The 19,602-nt window shown below is 46.4% G+C and overlaps 1 protein-coding gene across 1 annotated transcript in view; it reads right to left on the bottom strand.

Annotated features, from left to right (window-relative positions):
• Positions 1 to 3,065: 3,065 nt before the first annotated feature.
• The window catches only part of MDGA1 (MAM domain containing glycosylphosphatidylinositol anchor 1), a gene marked incomplete at both ends in the record, with an annotated part of 20,355 nt that continues 3,818 nt past the window's right edge, over positions 3,066 to 19,602 (bottom strand). The window contains 5 exons of the mRNA XM_009868562.1: positions 3,066 to 3,359; positions 6,625 to 6,954; positions 7,354 to 7,623; positions 12,897 to 13,029; positions 15,770 to 15,966. Of these exons, the coding sequence (XP_009866864.1) occupies positions 3,066 to 3,359; positions 6,625 to 6,954; positions 7,354 to 7,623; positions 12,897 to 13,029; positions 15,770 to 15,966 (1,224 nt within the window). The remainder of the gene's footprint in view (positions 3,360 to 6,624; positions 6,955 to 7,353; positions 7,624 to 12,896; positions 13,030 to 15,769; positions 15,967 to 19,602) is intronic.

Here is a 19,602-nt window from a genome sequence, read left to right on the forward strand (position 1 = left end):
TGACAAGATGCTGCCACTCCAAGTGGTAGCCAGATTCCCAGGAGTTCTGATAAGACCAGTTGTTCACGCTAACCAGTATACAACATTTCTTCACCCTAGCCACAGAGCTATAAGTCTGCAAGGACTTTAATGAACTTATTAATCTTCCAGTGCCCTACAGTTCAGACCAAGAGGACAAGAGAACAGACCACGCAGTCTGTCAGAGAGCTGATGATAGAAATTATAGTTCATAAGATAAAAAAGACAGCAACTTTTTCTGCTTGCAAAATACAAAAAATTATAAAAAGCCCAAACACTTTTTTTTTTTTGACAGCTGACTAGTTCTTTTTGTCTTCTTATTCTCTTTTGGCTATTGCAGTGCAGTTGGCAAAGCCTATTTCTGGGCTAGATTATTACAATACAGCACTATATGCATGAGGGCGAGGAGAGAAAAAGAAAAGAAGAAAGAAACACAGAAACAGGTTCTGACATCTAATCAGAACTGCTGTATTGATTTCGCAACTTTAGCTTTGGAGCAAGTCATAGAAACAACCACATTATCACCTAGAATTTGCTCTTCCCTAGAGTGAGTCACTTCAAAAGGAGCTCCCATAGCCACAGAAACAGGCACTCCTACACACACACACACACATGCCTGCATGGACACACATCCCACGTAACCATCTCTCCCGTGGGATGCCCTGGCTCGGGGAGGCGGGGAAGCGCTTATCACAGAGGCTGCAGGAGCCACCGATTCCGATTTCTGACAAGATGAGAATTCCGGAGCAAGCCACTGGACTAATGAGCCACCCACGCTGGAGAGCAGCGTTTCAATTAACCACAGCAGCCCCCACCACGGCAGCCACCTCCTTCCAGCTGCGTGAACAAGGACGAGAGGGATAAACAGGGACCGTGTTGTTTGCTGGGTTTGTTAATTTTTCTTTTGTGTGGGGGTAGAGTGGGGAGCTTATATAGGCGATGAGGGCAATTCTTGCCCTAATCTTTTGGTTTGTAATTTGTTTTTCATGTTGATGAAAGGAACGAATTGACAGCCCCCAAAACCAAAGCTGCCTGCTCTGGCACAGAACAGGCAGTGCCACTGTAATGTCCTTCCATGGTTTCGAGGCAGGAGAAGACAGCTCAGGTGTACAAACACTCAGTTCTGTGTAGCCTTAGTTGGAGCTGGATGAGTACTAATGGAGAAGGAAAAAAAAAAAACATGGACCATTACTTGGCGAGATCACAATAAAGAATTTCTTGGCCTTGGGAAGAGCTATAGGAAGTGTATGTTGAGTTGCTCTTTATGCGGAAATTCATCACATCTTTGCCTTCTTGGGGCTCTGCCCCACAACAGTTCCTGTCTTGTATCTGCCATCTTTCTTGTGTGGGGAGTCATGTCCTCCCCCTCTAGCCCAAGATTCAGGGCTGTGACCTTCTCCAGACCACCTAGTAAGCCCAAATTCATCCCAGGCTTGGCACTGCTGCTCGCTCTGCAGCAATGAGGGTCAGTGAGAACCAGACAGCCTTCAAGGAACAACACCAAACTGGAAACACAGGCGGGTTGGATGGCTCTTTGCCCCAGAGTGAGATTTTGCTGCATCTCCCATCAGTTCTTGGGGTAAACAAGAGTCACCATTCCTGCCACGTCCTGCCATGTCCCATACGCCTGACCCAGTCTGCCTTCCAAAACCGCTTAAACCAAGATACACATTTCTACCCTGCTTAAGGAAAATGTTTCCACACATACTTACCTGTGTGGGAATCGGCACGCATTTCCCTGTCCCCATCCTGTAGTTTAATTTCTGACATACTCCTAAATGGACAGACATAATTTTGAAAAGGGGTCTTTGAACACTCAAAATGCTTGCAGGATTTTGCACACCTCAATTACTGCTGTGCTCCCAACAGATCATATTTGTGAGCCGCGTGTCTGCTGGCTTCAGCCAGGTTATCCACTACAGTCTCACTTCTTCCCAAGGAGTGAGGCTGGAAGAAGCATGGCAGCGTGTCTAATGAGCACTGCTGTGCTGCGCTGCGAGGCTCCTCAGTCACAGCCCAGAGGCGGCGTGCCTGGATGCAAATTAACCCGCTCCCTACCCATTCCACACCTTCCAGATCCACGCTGTGCAGAGGACTCTGCAAGAGTTCAGCAATCACACTGTCCCAATGGGTCAAAGTCTCCAGGGGGAAGTACTCTTACAGTAACAGCTCCTTCTAGACCAAAGCATTTTACCCAACTGCCTTCCCCCTGTCTGGTTCGAAGTAGTGAGCACACACCCCCATGTGTCAAAACACACCTCAACAGCATGGGAGCTGAGCAAGCACTCACTTCTCTAGAGGGAGAAACCACTGCAGGGAAAGATTGGAGACAGTCACCCAGTATGGACACCAGCAGCATCCCTCCCTCTACAATCACCTTTGTGCACAGATATTGCCCTCAAGCAGGTCCAGGAGCACCATCCCATTGCTGAATACACCACGCACTCAACACACCACATGCGAAGAATCAGGTTTCTGGCACTCACAGCTTTATTGAATGGACACTTCTTGGGAGTATGCAGTCCCTGTTTGGGTCTGCCTAGCACTGTTTTTCAGGTAAAATGGTTCAAGCACATCCAAAAATGACAGTTGAGGTAACTAAGCTGAAGAAAGGCTTGTGGGGTGGAAACAGCATTAACATTCATTTGCTCCCTTTTGAGTGCTTGACTTCATATACTTACTAACATACCCTGAAGGTATTTTACACATATGTAGTGAATGCAAACACACCCCTGGTAGAGCTGCTGTTCTGCACTCATCCATGGAAAGCATTATATACAAACACACACATAACACCTTTCCCTTCCAGTTGTAACATGCCAGCCATAGGGTATCCTGCCCTGAGCCTTGTGTAGCCAGACCAATTAAATATAAACTGTCCCCAGACATAAAGGTCCCCAGACAAAAGAGATGTGTCTGCTCAGCCCCATAAGAAAGGTCAAGTCTGCCTGAAAGCAGCACTGTGTGTGTCAGCCCTCCTCAGCCCACAGGCTTTTGTGTACACAGGCATTCAGACAGGCACTCCAGTACTGTGTGGTTATACTCACACTGCACGTTGAGCTGCACCACGGCTTCTCGGGGTCTGATGTTAAAGCCATTGTACCTGGCTGTCTGACACTTATAGGTCCCACTCATTTCTCGGCTCACACTCTCCAGGCGCAGCTTCCCATCGTATGTCTCCACCGTCATTGTCCCTGAAGGCATGGGGGTTTCCTTATCTATCCGAGACCAGATGACGGGTGGTTTGGGCTTCCCTCGAACCTCGCACTGCAGGTCAGCCCTGGAGCCCTCCCGGACGGTGATGGTGGATTGGCCTTTAGGGACACTGATGGTTGGTGGCACTAAAAGGGGCACAAGACGGGAATCGTTTTACATGTGAGTTTCCAGTAAGCGAGGAACATTCTTCAGATGCTTGTGTTTGAGTCACACCAACAGCCTTGAACTCCAAAGGTGGCCACTTCAAACACTGCAGCCTCTATAGGAACACACTGCCCATGCAAGTCCTTGTACAGGAGCCCTGGTACTCTGGGGCTGCAGGGTACCAAGGAAGATTCCAGGTTCTACAACACTGTATCTCCATACCAACAGCAAGTGTGGACTGTATTGGAACATTGCCCCAGCTCCCATCCTTCTGCTTGCAAAATGTTGTCCAGCAGCAGGACTAACACCAAGGAATCCAAAGGCAAAAGCCTCTCTGACAAATTTCTGATTGGCCAAAAGACTGCAATTCAGTGAATTACCCGAGTGGAACTGCAGTCCTTTTGGCCAAGAAATAAAAGTCTTATCTGCCAAGGCATCTAGTCCCCCTTTATCCAGGTTAGACCAAACCTAAGGCTTACAGGATTAGTGCTTGCAGATCATATTTCCAGCCTTATTGGAGATCCAGGATCTCTGCTTGCTCCTAAACCACAGCAAGGAGCCAACTCTGTTAAGTGTCTTTGTTTATCCAATGATAACATTGGTTATCTCTGGCTCACGTGAGTGAGAGATCGGTCCCAGCAATGATCATTTCTAGCATTGCTTCCAGTTTGGGAAGAGCTCACCCAGCAGAACTGTTGCTGAGTTGAGGCTAGAGCTGGAGACACTCAAGGAATACCGAGCTATTAACTGACAAACAAAACTTTGCTCATAAACAACGAAATCCAATGACTACAGCTAAAGGGTGCAAAGGTGTCGGTGGGAAGAGGCTTGTTGCTCACATTCCCATCCTCCAGGAAGAGGATGTTTGTGCTAAACCCCATGTAATAGTCACATTTGATTTATATTAGGCTTCAGAGTTAACAGGACAACTGAGGTAAATTTGGCAACAATCATTTGCTGAAAGTTCCTTTTCAGTCCTTCTTGCTGACAGCACGGACACCTGGATTGCCACTTCCATAACTGCAAGGATCACATACTTTGTTTCCATTTAAATCAAAGTCTAAAACTACAGGGGCTATAACAAGTTGATCTGATCAAGTTAGCTCAGTTCAACTCCAGCAAAGTAGAATGTGCTACAGTAATTGCACACGTTACAGCACACAGCTACTTTACAAGCAAATTTAGGATGGCTCCAGCCCAATTTCCCAGTGAAGCCACTTCCCTATGCAAGAGGGAGGCCACGTTTTCAATTTGCAGGTCTCCTGTGGGCTGAGGAATCTCATCACACCCTGTCCCACACAGTGTGAAGGGACGACAGTGCTCTAAGCAACCAACACCACCGGCAGCCGCTCACCTGGCGAGAGGCAATTTTCTCTGTGGGGAAAAGGTGTAAATTGTATTTGAAGATTATTATTTTATTTTTTTTTTAATTAAAACTATCTCCTTGGAGCCTCTCAGTGGAAGCAGCCACCTTGGTGAGCTCCGGCTTTGCTCACTGGGGGAAACATGGAGCTACTGTTGCCACTCCACTGCTCTGATCCTGCAGTCTCGGGAAAACCCGTTGGCTTTTTGTGTGGGAAGCACATGCCAGAGGTGACTTGTTGCTTTTTGTGGGGATACCGCATGCTGGACAGCCTCAGCTGTGCATGGAGGGCTGCCCTGGCAGGGATGGCCATTTTCACTCCTTGGGTTACAAAACTGTCCTACTGCCCCAGGCTGCCAAAGAAGGTCTTCAAAACACCGCAGGCTGCCCTCCTGCCCTTCCCCACCAGCAGCACCCACACAACCATGTGGGGCTCGCCGTCCACCAAACAGGTCAGAAGACAGGGCACCTTGCCATCGCAGACACCTCCATTAAGGTTGGTGTCTGGAACAACAGCTGTGCCAACAGACCAGCCTTTTGGTGGGATCATCCACGGTCTCCCAGCCCTTCACAGCCTCCTACCTTTGCAGCCTTAAATACAACTGCATTCTGCCATCTAGTGATCTTGGGCAAAAAAAAATTGCTCCTGGTGGCAGCAGCTGCACAAGGTCGGAAGAGTTGGCTTTGCACCAGGACTGGGTTGTTCCCCTGGTTTTGTTCCCTGCTGGCACAACAGTGTTGGTATCTGCTAGCACAGAGAGCGCCCTATCTCCCAGGGCCACTAGCAAAAGGAAAGCACCACCCTCCGGTCTTTAGTGGGTCTCTGGTGTGTTCAGGGCTCAGTCTCCAGGCCGCTAGTGAGGCCTAGTGTAGTCCAGTTGGGAGTAGCCTGGCCCCAACATTTCTACTGGGAGACAGTAGAAATACATCAACTTTCTGCTGGAGGGCTGAAGTGAGCAGTGTTCAGAATCGGGACTGGGACCAGCCTGGCCAATGGGTCCAGCACAACCAGGGATTAAGAAGAAACTTTCTGTGAAGGTTTAGGAAAAATTCTGTGGATAGCTGGCTCCCCTTAGGAATCTTCATCAAATTTAGTAATCTAGCAGCCCAATGCTGCTTTGTGCTGTACCGTCAAGGTCCTGGGAAGGCAGTAAGACAACATGGATATAATGGAGAGCAGAGCTGGACCCACCAGTTCCCCAGAAACAAAAAGATAGCCCTAAGACCCTGTATTTCAGTTCCCAAGGTGACCAACAAACACACTTATGGATTAGTTCTGTCCTCACCAAGCCATAGGGTGAAGCTTTGACCCTGATTTTAAAGGGGGGAGGCATTTATAACACTTGAATTTAAAGGGGGAAGGCGTTTATAACACTTGAATTCCTACAGAGAGTGCCCAAGACAGACTGCAATTGTAATCCAGTAAACACTAAAGCTCTTCACAGAATTTGCTATGACAGATGATACCAATCTCCTGGCCACAGTTCTGAAAAAGAGGGACATTCCTCATAAGCAATGCCAAAGAGAGGAAATAGCAGCTTGCTTTCTCTTTTACTGCCTTTTAAGCAAAGGGACTTTTGAAATTTGGTGAATTATCACTCTCTCCTCCTTCCTTCACAATTTGGAGGTTTCTCTGAACAATCACACTCTAAATCTGTCTCTGTAGCTTTGGCTGGATTGCACTTTGGATTTTTTCAGAGGGAGAAAACACAAAGGAAGATTTGCTTGGTGCATTAAACATCTAGCAGAGGAGCTGTAACTATGACCCATCTCCAGTCCCAGCCAAATACTTTTCCCTACTGAGATTCAAGATACTCATGTGAGGTCATTCAAAAAGCCAGAGGCTTTGAGGTAGGGGTCTGTCACAGAGACTTGAGTCTCACCTGTCTCTGAGGAGATGTTCACCTCCACACTGAGGTCAGGAATGGGTGCTCCTGGGAAGGTAGCCACACACAGGTAGGTGCCATAGTCACTGAATCTCAGGTCAATAATCTCCAAGCTGCAGGTCACAGGTGGGAGCTCAGGGTCATTTCGGGTGATGAGCAACCGGTCTGAGTATCTTGCTGGTTTCCCATTCTTGTACCATGAATAGACAACCTTCTCCTGGGGGACAGCATCCACATGGCATGAAAGCTTCAAGTCTTGACCTAACTGGATGGTCTCACTCTCTTTGATCACATCAGGGGTGATTTGGAACGTAGCATTCTTCATGGCTGGGATGAATGCAAGTGAAAAGCTGGTTAGGGACAGCAAAGTGTCTTGCATGGGACAGGACAACAATGTTTTGCTCCTCAGGAAATCAACATCTCCATGTAGTATCTGTCTGAAGGCCTCCCCCAGTTATACTCCCACAAAATATCCCCAGGGCCTCTCATGTGGCAGTCTAGGATTGGTCTCTAGTTCAGGATAGTGTTACAGCCTGGGATGAGGTGGCAAGCTGTGCTAGCACAGGTGTTGATCTGGGACCAGAGAAGCTTGCACAGGCATTTCTCCAGATACTAATTGCTGTGAAGTATCACATTCGCCCACAGCTATACAGGAACAGGCAGGAAAAATGCAAATCTAGCTCTCCCACCCCAAAAGCCCATGTTCTGAGAAAAAGAGCAACTTACACCGCACCAGCAGGTTCACTATCTTCTTTGCTGGGTTCCCCACATTGTTGATGGCCGTGCAATTGTAGTAGCCAGAGTCCTCCACATGGATCCTCCAGATGCTGAGGTTGCCTCCTTGCACAAGGCTATTGAGGGGCATTGGGCCAGGAGAATGAGACCAAACCACTTCTGGCTGTGGGTCACCACCCGTGAGAGAGCACTGCATAGTGATGTTGTCACCAGGGTTGACCACCAGTGTCTCATTGACAGACAGCTTCAGAGCTGGTGGGGCTGGAACAGTATAAAGAGGGACACTTCTGAGCTTGAAAAAGACCCATCTGGTTGCCTGTGCACAGCTTCATACTTTCTAGGATTTGTTTTTGAAGATAGCTGGTTTGAGTACGGAGAGCTGAAGGGATCTATGGATTTATTACAAATGCAAGGTCCTTGTGAACCTAAAGTGTGATCATTACCTTGTCTCTGGGTTGGAGCACTCTGGTCTGCTACGATTAGGAAACACCACAGGCAGGATCTCACACAGCTCCAGAAAGGAATACCTAAATGAGATACCTAAAATACTTAAACCACTCCATTAGTGTTTAGGGTTGAGGCATAAGCTAGGTATGATCTTTTAGCAGTGTCCAGTGCAGGTTCTCTAGGGCTTAGGAATCAGGTCAGACAAAAGGCCTAAAGAAAACCCTTTGCACAGGTGGTAGTAATAGCAATCAGACAAAATTTGACAGTGGAAAATCCAGGGCTAGAGGCTTCTTGACTCCTGACAGAAACAACTGCACCAAGGCAGAAGGGCAACAGAAAGCCACTGTGGCTCTGCATTACTTACTTGCACTGCATTCAGCCCACTCCTCTGCAGACACAACAGTTCAGAACTTTAATTCTCCCTGTATTTAACCCCCCTGACTCTAGGCAGACTCTGCAGAAGCAGCACTGGAGAAAAGACTCAACTAGTAGCTCCTCCTAGAGCACCTGGATCACCCTTGCTGCAATGTTATTGTATGAATCACAGTTAGTCTGCTTATGCCTTGGGCAGAAACAGCACAGTGAATTAAGCCCTGAGAAGGAGTTTAAAAAAAAAAAAGAGAAAAAAGGAAAAAAAACCAGGAGAACAAGAGATCATTGTCACAAGGCATAAGAAGTTGCAGCCATGGACTGAGCTTAGCATTTCAAGACCCAAACTAAAGAATGCTAGGAAGCTTCCTGAGATGTCAGTGTTTGCTGAACAGTTCTCACAATCCCAAGGGAAGTTCAGGCAGAACAACAGGTGCATGTCCAGTCACAACCTGCTCCCTCTGCCTGACCACCAAAGCTCCACCCTGGTGGAGGTCAAGGAGAAAGGACATGCTCAAAGGAGCCTGCTTGAGCCCAAGAGCTGTTTATGTTCAAGGACAGTTGGGATGAAACCACTCCTCCCATACAGAGTTACTATTCCAAGAAGGAGTTTTAGGGAAAGTCTACCATTTAAAAAAAGAAGCTCAGCTATCCCATGGCACACATCTCCATCTCTCACACCCAACTAGACATCTTTGGGAGGCAAAGCGCTTTGCAAACAGCTGGCCCTTGCAGCTCAGAGTCTGACACAGAGGACAAGGACCTGTCTGCACCATAACAGACCATGAACAGTAGCTCTGCACCTGCTCTTAACCTCCTTCACCTCCACAGGTGTCAAATACACTTTTCTGTAGACCTGGTGGGACTGTCTTTCATGCACAACTTAACTAAGACTAATTCAAAATGTCTAGATAGCCTCTCCTCTGAATACCCTAGTATCTAGCTTTGGTTTATTTTATTTCTGAACCCTTCTTACTACATCCCCTTCCAGGAACTGATCCAAAAATTTTCCCTTTGTATTCATCCCATAAAAAGCCTTTTAAAGCCCTTGTCAGTACCATCACTGGCTCCATCCAGCCAGAGCTGAGAAAGTAGCAGTCCCCAGCACAAAGGCAAGGAGTATGTTTTAAGTAACAGCCATAATAATGCAAAATAAGACATTGTTCCATATTCATGAAGCCTGATTTAACAGCATCATTATTTCTGCCTCTTCTCTCCCTGGACCCTGTGTTAATGAGCTGTGCTGGATTTGTGTTGGATCTCTGAATTACAGCCCATACAAACGAGGCAAAGAAGACCGCTGTCTCCTCAGCACCAGCACCATAATTCAGCAGCGCAACTACTGCCATGCTGGGATATTGCTCTGGTAACACTGAATCAAATGTCCTCTCCTGGGCCATGGGACATGCTACTTGTGACAGAGGTGGCCAGCTGTGCCTAGGGAAGAAGGTGGCTCCTCTGCCACCTGCACTGGCCATTTTGAGGCCAGTGGCTGGAGTCCTTGAATTTTGGGAGGCCACAGCCTGTACTCAGAGCCACGGACAGTTCTATTTGCTGGAGTCTTGGAAACAGTGTGCAAGGGTTAATGAACACTAATCAGCAACGAAAGGACCTGTACAACCTCCCCAAACTCCAAGTCGTTTCATGAGACACTATGAAGCCCAGAAACACCACAGCTCAACTCACTGTGGTCTGGCAGGACACATTCCTGTCACTAATACGCTGTCAGCTGAGGGCAATTGACACCAAATAGCTGTTCCTGCCCTCTGGCATTGAACTGGTCTCAGGTTCACAGGGCACCAAATGACAAATGCAGCATCTTTGCCTGGGAATCCCTATCCACACCCATCAGAGAAAGGCCTACGTCCAGAGAGAAGGCAGGGCTGGGCAGCACTAATCAGAGGTCATGGAGGCTCTGGTTAAGACTCAGGGCTTTTGCAACATTTGATGTGCACACATCCAATTAACACTCATATTGCCCAGTTCTGGGCAAAGCAACATAGAAAAAAAGTGGCATGCTGGTGCAAGCACTGCCTCAGGGCAGGTTGTGTGCGCATACGAGGAGGAGGCAGAGAAACTGCAAAGATGCCACCGGCACAGCTCCAGGCACCAAGCTCCCATGGAACGCCAAAACAGAGCCCCGGTTGTGGCAGCCTGCACAGGCTCCCAATCCCACGCCTGTCAGCAGACAGAGGTTAACAGTCTGCAGACATTGTTATGCAGGAGATGAATCTCATTTATTTGTAACCTGTGGCAATTCTTTTTGTTCTTGGCTCAGAAAACCTGCTGGCAGAGTCCGCTGAGCAGCGAGGGGACCATTAAAAACAAAGAGTCGCTTTCAATTCCCTTTGAAGTCCAATTTGCTGCAGTAAAACTGCAGGAGAATTAACCTGCTGGGCTGCTTAATTTTGCAGAAATCGAGGAAGGGGAAAACATCAGCCTGACCCTGCTATAGCAGGTGATGAGAGCCTGGTGCTGAGCTGCTCCTGTGGCTCTGTGGCCCCAACCTGCTGCTCTAGAGCCACAGAACAGCACCAGGGCAGAGGAGGAGCCGAGGAAACCTTCCCATTAAGGCTGCAGATCAAGAACCCATCCCCTTCTTAAAGGGCCAAGCTGCTAACATAGAGCTTGGTAGAAGCACGTCTTGATGGACACGGTGATCAGCCCAAAGGCCACTGCCAGAAGATCCAAAGTGAGCCAGCTAAGGAAGAGCAAAACAAGCTGTGAAGAGAAGATTCCCTTGGTCTGACATGTCCTGACTCACCAATTCCCCTCAAGGTCTACAGTGCTTGGGTCTATAAATATTTGAGATATTGATTTCCATGCACCACAGCATCCTTTGGGCCCACCTCATTTGGAAAGGTGAAGACATCCTGAGCTAAGCTGCTCAGGATTTTGGGCACAGCCAAGGCTACAGAGGCTGGTAAAGCACAAGTGCAAGAGGGGAAAAAAAAGGCCTATGCAAAAAAGGAGAAAATTAAAGATTTTTTCTTTACACATTTTCTCATCTATGCACAAATCTACCTACGGGGCAAGTGAGCCAGATAATATCTCATGTTAAATATACGTGTGTTATGTAACACAAACCCTGCTCACACCACAATGTCAGTTTCTTTTTCACCACCAGCTTTTAATACAATTTGCTAGGAACACATTTTCTGTGGCCCCTTTGAGCTTTTAGCGTCAGGCTCCAATGTAACTACATATAAATGCACATCTATAACTAAACAATGGGAAAAAAAAAAGAACCAGATGTATGTGCTATGTGGCCCAGGTTCAGAACTTAGGTAAGTAATTAAGAAGTTGGTGTAAATTCAGACATATCACTGGCTTCTGATCTGGTTATAGCCTAAAAATACATTTTTCCCTGTTCACTCAGTAAGGGGGCTGTACTGAAATGAATGGTAGTTTCTTTGTGCTTGGGGTGGCAGGTGGGAGCAGACATGAAGCGAAATTTGATTTTCTAACTCTTCAAAGGTAAAGACACAACAAAGCTGTATGAAGAAGCTGTATGAAGAGCTGTATGGAATCCTTTTCTTCATCATGAGCACAAGGCAAGTTTTTACAGGGAATATGCTAGCACTTTCTACAGTCTCATCCTGAGTTAAACTGAGGCAGTGGTGTGAGTTGCTTGAGACTTGTTCAGAGATCTTGCTATATAAAGAATATTTTTTTCTGACATTAGCTACAGTTTACTTTCTTAAGCTCATTAGTTTTCTTCTTTCTACATAAAATGATGCAACTATTGCTCAGCACCTTGGGCTCAAGTCAGACCAATAAACATAATTTATACAGTATCAACAATACCCCATCAACAGTTGGCAACATCAAAAGAGTTCTGTTTCCACTGAACAAAGATGACACAAGGGATGCAAACTGCTTTGTACTACATTAGAGAGGTGAAAAATTCAAACTACAATGTGTTTCGTTCTGATCATGGAGTACTCCACAGCTGGAAGCGATTTCCTGATGTTTACTTATTATTTCAAAATATTCAACACATGTGGGGGCTTTGTGGATGGGATTTTTTTGTGGGTGTGGTTTGGTTTTGTTTTTTAATGGACAGGCTGCACTCGTGTCCCTGCAAGTAGTTGGTACATGACACTCGATTATCAGCCAGCTATTGCAGGTCAAGCAGGAGGTACCAAACTGATTCCGTTTGCAACTAAAGGCACACTCAAGCACTGCCGGTATGAATACCACTGTAAAATATATTTATTGGGAGGGCACCAGAGATATTTGCTTTCCACAAACATCATCACCAGCAGAGCCCATTAGCTGGGAGGTCCTGAGAGCGCAGCCTCACAAACCAGGCCAGAGTCGCACATGGATGAATTATTTGTAAGAACTTCTGCAGCATCTGCCCTGCTCTGGACTGTATTGAATCTATTTTTAAAGTCACTTAGAATTATAAATAAATAAAACAGTGCCTGGATTAAAACCTACATAGTGCCTCAACACCTACAAGTAGTCTGTTTTAATGATCTCACGGGAGGCTCGGCCAAGGCACCAACTACATGTAGAGATGTAAGAAATTAGAGCATCCTTGGACACAAGACTTCTGCATGAAGGATTTGTAATCCTAGCAGCTATGCATATGAATTGAGGTGCTGCAGGCTCTGGACATGGTGCTAGGTTACCCTCCTGGAGGAGTAATGGCTGTTGAGCAGGCGAGGGATCAGAGGGCTGCAGGGATGCTGCATCATCCCCCTTCTTACCTGTGGTGTTTGTGAGCTGGAAGGTGATGGATTTATCAGGGATGCTGCAGACGTTGCGGACAGACACTTGGCACGTGTAGCTGGCGTAATCCTGAGGTCGCAGGTTCTTCAGCTTCAGGACTTTGGTTTCACCCTGGGAGAAGGGAAAAAAGACACAAGTGTACAGAGCACAAGATCATCATTGCCAAGTCCATAACTTGTCCCAAAGTTTACAATTTACCTGCAGCTCCCACCAAAACCTCAGAACTGTGCATATGCCATGAGCCCCTCGCTATACATAAAGGAGACAAAATGTTTGCAGTTGCAACTCCACCTCCAGGATTTCTCAAAACACCCAGCAAACAACTGACATTTAACCTGACATTGCCAAGCAGGTCTAGGCACCATTTCTCATCAACTGCGGTCAGAATCATCCTGTGGAACTTGAAATACCTTAAACATCCCAGAACAGACCCTGAGCTTCACACCAAAAGGTTGGTAGGAACCCAAGGGGACACCTCTGTGGTCTCAACATTGCAAATCAAAGCAGATTCAGGCATTAATGCTGGCCTAAATATGACAAGTTCAACAGCTAAGTCAAAGAAATGTTCAAAGAAGCTCCCCAAATTTCTGATCTCTCTTCTCCAAATTCTAATCTCATTTATGCTGGTGTAAATCCAGAGTGGCTGCATGGACTCGAATAGTATTTTCTCATACTATGGTAATAAACAAACAAAATCACTCCCTGACACTCCATTAGTTACTGGCTTGTTATAGAAATATAATCAAGTTGTTAAATTAATAATAGATAACGTTCTGTAGATTTTAATTTATGGAATGTGGAAAAATCTGAGATGCATCCTGTGGTTTGAACACCCTGCAACTCATATGTCTTCCCACAACAGCTTGCTGCTGTTGTTCCACTTGTCGCTGTTGTTCCCCTTGTGTTCGTCTAAATCTCTTCTGAGGAAACCATTCCATAATTGCCTGCAAATGTGAGAAGGTGTCAGCACAACAAAGCCCCTTGAGGACAACCCCAAGGGACTGGACGATGAGCTCAGGCATGCTAATATGCAGAGAACAAGGATCCAAACTGAGTAAATTAGGAATAAAAATACCTAGGAGACCATTAACCCTATGAAAGCCCTGTCCCATGAGATTTGCTGCTGTGCCACACAAATGATGGCACTTGCGATGTGCATGTCAACTATTTACTTACAGGGTCATATGTATCCTGTTTATTGATTAGTAAATGTTGTGTAAACGTGTATAAACCTTCAATGTAAATAAGTTTTAAAAAGCTTAAACAGTAAAGCCTTCACCTCCTTTTAATGTAAAAGTCTACCCAAACACGACACCGATACCAGATCATCTCTAAGACAATATTACAAGCCTGTGTGAAGGGTGCTTTGTTAAATGTATGTGTCTGAGCTCCAGCAAGATTCTTCCCCTCCCAAAAGAGTGTGCTTTTGTTAACTTCAGCTCTTAACCAACCCAAACTCACAGGTTTATGCTGGTGCTAAGGAGAGACTATAAGGGCATGCCTGTGTGAGCCCAGCAGTCCTAGCACCCTCTCTCAGAGCTGGGAACAACCCATCATGGTGGGAACATCACCTGATAGGAGCTGCAGGATACTGGGTCATTTACGCATTAACCCTGCAACATGGTGAAATTCTGCCAGATGCCTTATTTCGCTGAAGAAAATTATCTCAAGTCCTAAGACATTAAGCAGTGTCTCATGTTAATTACACTGAGTTTAGTGAAAGCTGGAAAAGCCATGAGTGGCTTTCTCTAAGGCCAGGGATGTCCTGGTTGGATGCCACATAGTAAAAGCTCTAGACAAAGCTCTCTTCAGGACCCAACAGCAGTGCTGACTTACAGTGTTTCTGTAAATCTGCTGCTAACCTGCAGCCCTCTTCTCTCTCCTCACCCCCCTGAATGTTTCCATTTGGCTGCCCATTTCCATGACCTGCAGAGATGGCGTGTTTCAATAAAATATGAACACGACTACATTAACTGAAAGGTTGCCTGAAGCGCTGCTCAGAAATGAAACTCGGCCAGAATGCACTCAGGGCCCAGCTTTGGGAGCATGAGGAGGTGTGTGGGATGAAACAGGTCCCCTGAGGAGCAGCCTTTCCAGCCCTCCCTTCCCACCCATCGCTGCCTCGTGCTGCTGAACAGCCTTGCTGTAGGCACTGGGTTGGTGAGCATCTGAAGGACATTCAGAGCCAGAGCTCTACTTAGGATAACATGCCCAGAGTGCCTTGGCAAAAGAAAAATTCCCCTCCATCTCCCATGGTATTGGTGGACTCATTACTGTGCAGAAAGTGGCATTCAGAGGGGAAAGTCCAACATAGGCAAGCTGGAGAAGAAGAAAGGGTGTGGATTCCCTGACACAGGATATCACCCAGAAAGTGCCCAGGGTCATAATTTGGCTCGTGGATCCCACAATAATTCCTAATACTCACACTGCTAAACAGGAAGGAATTCCCTTGGTTTAGGGAGCATTGGCACTCAATTAAGAAAAAAAATTAAAAATGGGAGAGAAGAACTGATCTTGGGATTGTTTGCTTGGATTTTAGTCTCAGCCACCCAATAGCCACATATTCTCCTTACGGGAGTTGTGACCTGCTTTCAGGGACGGTGCCAAAAAAGGGGAAGGAACTTCTAGGCTATCGCACTCCCTCCTGCTGCTCTGCTCCTCTTATCCCCCAAGAACCCGCATACAGAGGCAGGCTCTACCAGCTCTTCCGGAGACAGTGCTCCTTGCAGTGGCCACCACCCTCTCTCCCAGCATCGTAATCCACACGGGGAAACAAACACCATCTGGCACAGAGTGCCCTGCATCAGCAAGATGCTCAACACAAGCTGGTGGAGGTTTGCTTTCTTTTCACCTGCGTGTAGAGGGGTTCATAGATGTCCACGCCATTATCCTGACTGTGGGAAAGTGTCTCGGCTCCCCGTTTCCAGATGAAGCGAGCTGGTGGGTTGGAGTTGACAGTGCACCGGAGGAAGACAGTCTTCTCCTGGTAGAAGCTGCCACGTACATCACTGATGGTCTGGTGAACGGTGAGAACAGGTTCATCTAGATCTGGAATAAAGGTAAGGAGGGCTGCAGAAGTTGTTAGTGAAGCTTGGTCTGCACGTACAGCCCGCAGAATAGGTGATGCTCCAGGGTGCCACAGAGGGGAGAGGAAGCTCCCACACATTTGGCTGATGAGCACTGCTGAATTAAGAGCTGATCTGAGGGCAAGTAACACAAAAGACATCTAGAGGGAACAGAGAGGAGAAGCCAAAATTCTTCCACTCACCACACAACCTTCAGAGAAATGAAAGCACCCTCTGGTTTGCAGGTCCCATGGGGTCCTCAAGCACACTGCCTGCCTGCCACAAGCCCCTCAGACCAGTGGGCTGTTTCACTTTCCCCAATAACATCCCAAACCCCAAATCATTGCTCTCTACTTCAGTGAGAGGTCAGAAGGATCCCAGGAAAATCTGCTCCATCATCATTTCTTCTGTTTCCACTTTCCAAATCCCTCCTGAAATCACAGGGCTAAGCCCATGGCTGTGACATGACAAACATCCAAGTCGACTCCAGGGCAAGATCAAGGAGTAGAGATGGAGGGTCCTCTCCTAGACAGGAGGAAGTGTTGCGGTGTGCCATGGAAGCACACAATGCAAAATACTGTGAAAGGTATGTACATTTTCTCTTTATTCCTATTACTATATCCTCTGTGTATTTTCGTGTTTTCAAAGTCTGTACTGACTCTTCCTCTTCAGCAACTTCTACTCATTACATCCTCATCATCCACTCTTAAACTGATCAGATTCTTCTGTTTTGTCCCTTTACATAAGATGGTCCTTCTAAGTCTCTCACCATGCCTGCACCAGACACGCAGCCATCACAGATGAATAAACGGTTATCAGTCACTTCACCAGCAAGGACACAAGTAGCAGCTGTGCAGGGAGCATACTTTCTCCATCCGCTCAGAGTATATTGACCTCCTGCTAAAAAGGGATCATGTTTTTGAGTTCTTGCACCAGACATCAATGTTCAAATATCAAGGAAGCATGAGGAAAACCTCAGAGCAGGCAGATCTTTCTCCTCCCAGAACAACTTTGAGACTGATTGGGCTTGAATATAAAGATCTCATTTGACAAGACGGGGCCAATTTGCCCCCTAAAACTTAGGCCAAACCTAAGCACGTTTTATAAGGCATCTCTTGAGCTCAGTTGAAGAAATTCTACATTTTCAGAAGCCTTATGACTTTATTTTCAACTGCTAAAAAAGCAAGGCGCACACACACAGTATCTTCTTGTCCTGCCAGCACTGTCTTCTGCACATGATACAAAGAGGAAGAGATACAAGCTCATCAGCTCCTGCTCTCCTATGCCACTTAATTTTCACAGTATTTTATTTTAGAGATTCGTAAGTTTGGAGATCTGACTCCCAGAAAGTAAGAGGGAAGCAGAGATGAGTTTCTGCTAACATGCCATCCAAATGATGCATGTTCTCTGCTGAATCACAAGTGTCATCTTGTGAATTTGCATATTTTAATGAGCTGCATGCTTGGTAGACAGCAATTGTAATCGGACTTGAGATTTGTCTGCTTGACCACACCATAGCTCAGAGATATGAGGAGAGTCATTAGGAGAACAATGGCAAGGCACAAAAAAAACCCGAACCCAAGGCTGAAGAAAAACATTCAAGTGGAAAAAAAAAAAGACTCCTCTCTGTATTGCGCTGTCTCCATGTGGCCACAGGGTGACTGAATTTTACACTGAATTCTCTTGGACCAGGACTTCGGGCACAGCCTCTCCTCTTTCCTTTTCCTTTATCCTTAACCCTCCTATATTTGTTCACACTTTAAATGAGTAACTATAGCTCATCCCTCAGATGCTTCATTCTCAGCAGGATACATGGCAAAACACTTGCCTTACTGATCAAAGAAGATACTCACCATTTAGGTCTCCTGGCTCCCAGCTACTCCCCACGCAGAAAAGAACGTCTTTCTTTGGTTGCTAAACCTTTCCTCCCTCGAATCTTTCAGCCTTCGTTCATAGCAGTCAGCGCTAAGTCTAGCCCTCCTGAGAAAAGCTAAAATAAGACCTACAACGATATGTATGTCCTTGATGTACGGGTAATGCCACTGATGTCAGTGAGCTGCACAAATGATAAATTTGGCCCAAGGCTGCTCATGGAGATGATCACATGGGATGTTTCATGCGCAATATAAGCTTGTAAACATCCATTCTTTCTTTTACTTTACTTTTTCTCTCTCCCACATGGAAATACTCTGAACAACAGCTGCCTCTCTGCTAGGATCTAACCAATACTTTAAAGCCTCACTTGATGCTCTCTTGAGGCAAAGGAATAACTTCCTACACAGGTTAGCGTTTCCAGTTTCATATCCTCTTGGCACCAATGATGCTCTCTGCACAACCTTGCTGTCTGATACTAAAAGTATGAGTGAGGACTACCACTAGCTGTCAACGACACCAAGGTTCACGTGAAGGTGATTACTTACCTCTAACTACAAATTCAGATGTGAGAAAATAAGGGTCTTGTTTTTATATTCTAGTTCATTCAGCTGAAGGTTGCCTGGGTGAGTGTTCAACAAAAAACACTATGGTTTTTCCTCTGTGTTCCCTTGTACCTACTGCAAATATGAGCAGAAAACAGTGTCTTTCTTCTCCCAAAACAAAGTGAGCAGAACATAGGTGCATTACCAAGTCCATCTGCGGAGTAGATGTTAGTATGAGAAAGCCCTTGGCCACCCCATTAGCCCCACAGTTCTACAGGTCAGAGCTGCATGAGGGACCATGGGACACTACATCACTCTAGCTCCAGCCTGCACATCAGAGGTAAAGGGAGAACCCTCAGGGCATAAAGATATTTGTATCACAGTTCTGTTCCTGCAGACACAGGCCCTGGCAAGGCGTCATATTGAGGCTTTAGAAAAGCAAATCACCTTTGCAATGGAGAGTTATCATATGCCTCAATCACAAGTAGAAGCAAGCAGAGAAGCCAAGCAGGCTGGTGGGTGTCAGCAAAGCTCTGTCCAGACTCCAGGAAGGTACTGTGGGGTTTTGAAGCCTGGAGGTTACTCCACTGACAGATAAACATAGTGCACCTCAGCATAGAAGACTGTCTTGCTAGAAGGAGTGTGGGAACATGTAAGGACAGGTTTGTGGAGAGTTTCAACTGCTTTATCACACTTTACAGTTTTTCACCATCAACCTGTTGCTGTCTAGGCCTTCTCAGAAGACATGAGTTGGAGAGGGATTTGATGTTACTCAGGCTGGAGAAAACTGGAATAGGGGATAGCCAAGAGAAATGAGAAGAATGGTAATCTTCCCCAAGAGAGGAAATCTCTTCAGAGGTTGCTTAGACCCTAAAATTTGCATTCCTCCCATACAGGGATTATAGAACATACCGAATTTCCTTCCCTTTTGGCCACAGCAACCCAAGAATAATCAACACTAAGACAGCATGAGAAACCTTCAAAACTTGAGGCCCAAGGTGAAAATTGCTAACAGCATCTCCAGGACACAAAAACGATGGGCACTGCAACCAATCAGAGAAAAGCTGAGTCACTGAAGCCAAGGGGTCCTCATAAATTCCTTCGTGTTCACCCCTTCACAGCTCAGCCTCCTCAGGTGCATCCTGAAGTGTTCTGCTCTGTTGCCACCATGCTGCAGAGTTAGCAGTGCTGGGAGCAGGAAT

Source organism: Apaloderma vittatum, unplaced genomic scaffold (assembly GCF_000703405.1).
Source record: "Apaloderma vittatum isolate BGI_N311 unplaced genomic scaffold, ASM70340v1 scaffold38134, whole genome shotgun sequence".
NCBI classification, from domain to species: domain Eukaryota; kingdom Metazoa; phylum Chordata; class Aves; order Trogoniformes; family Trogonidae; genus Apaloderma; species Apaloderma vittatum.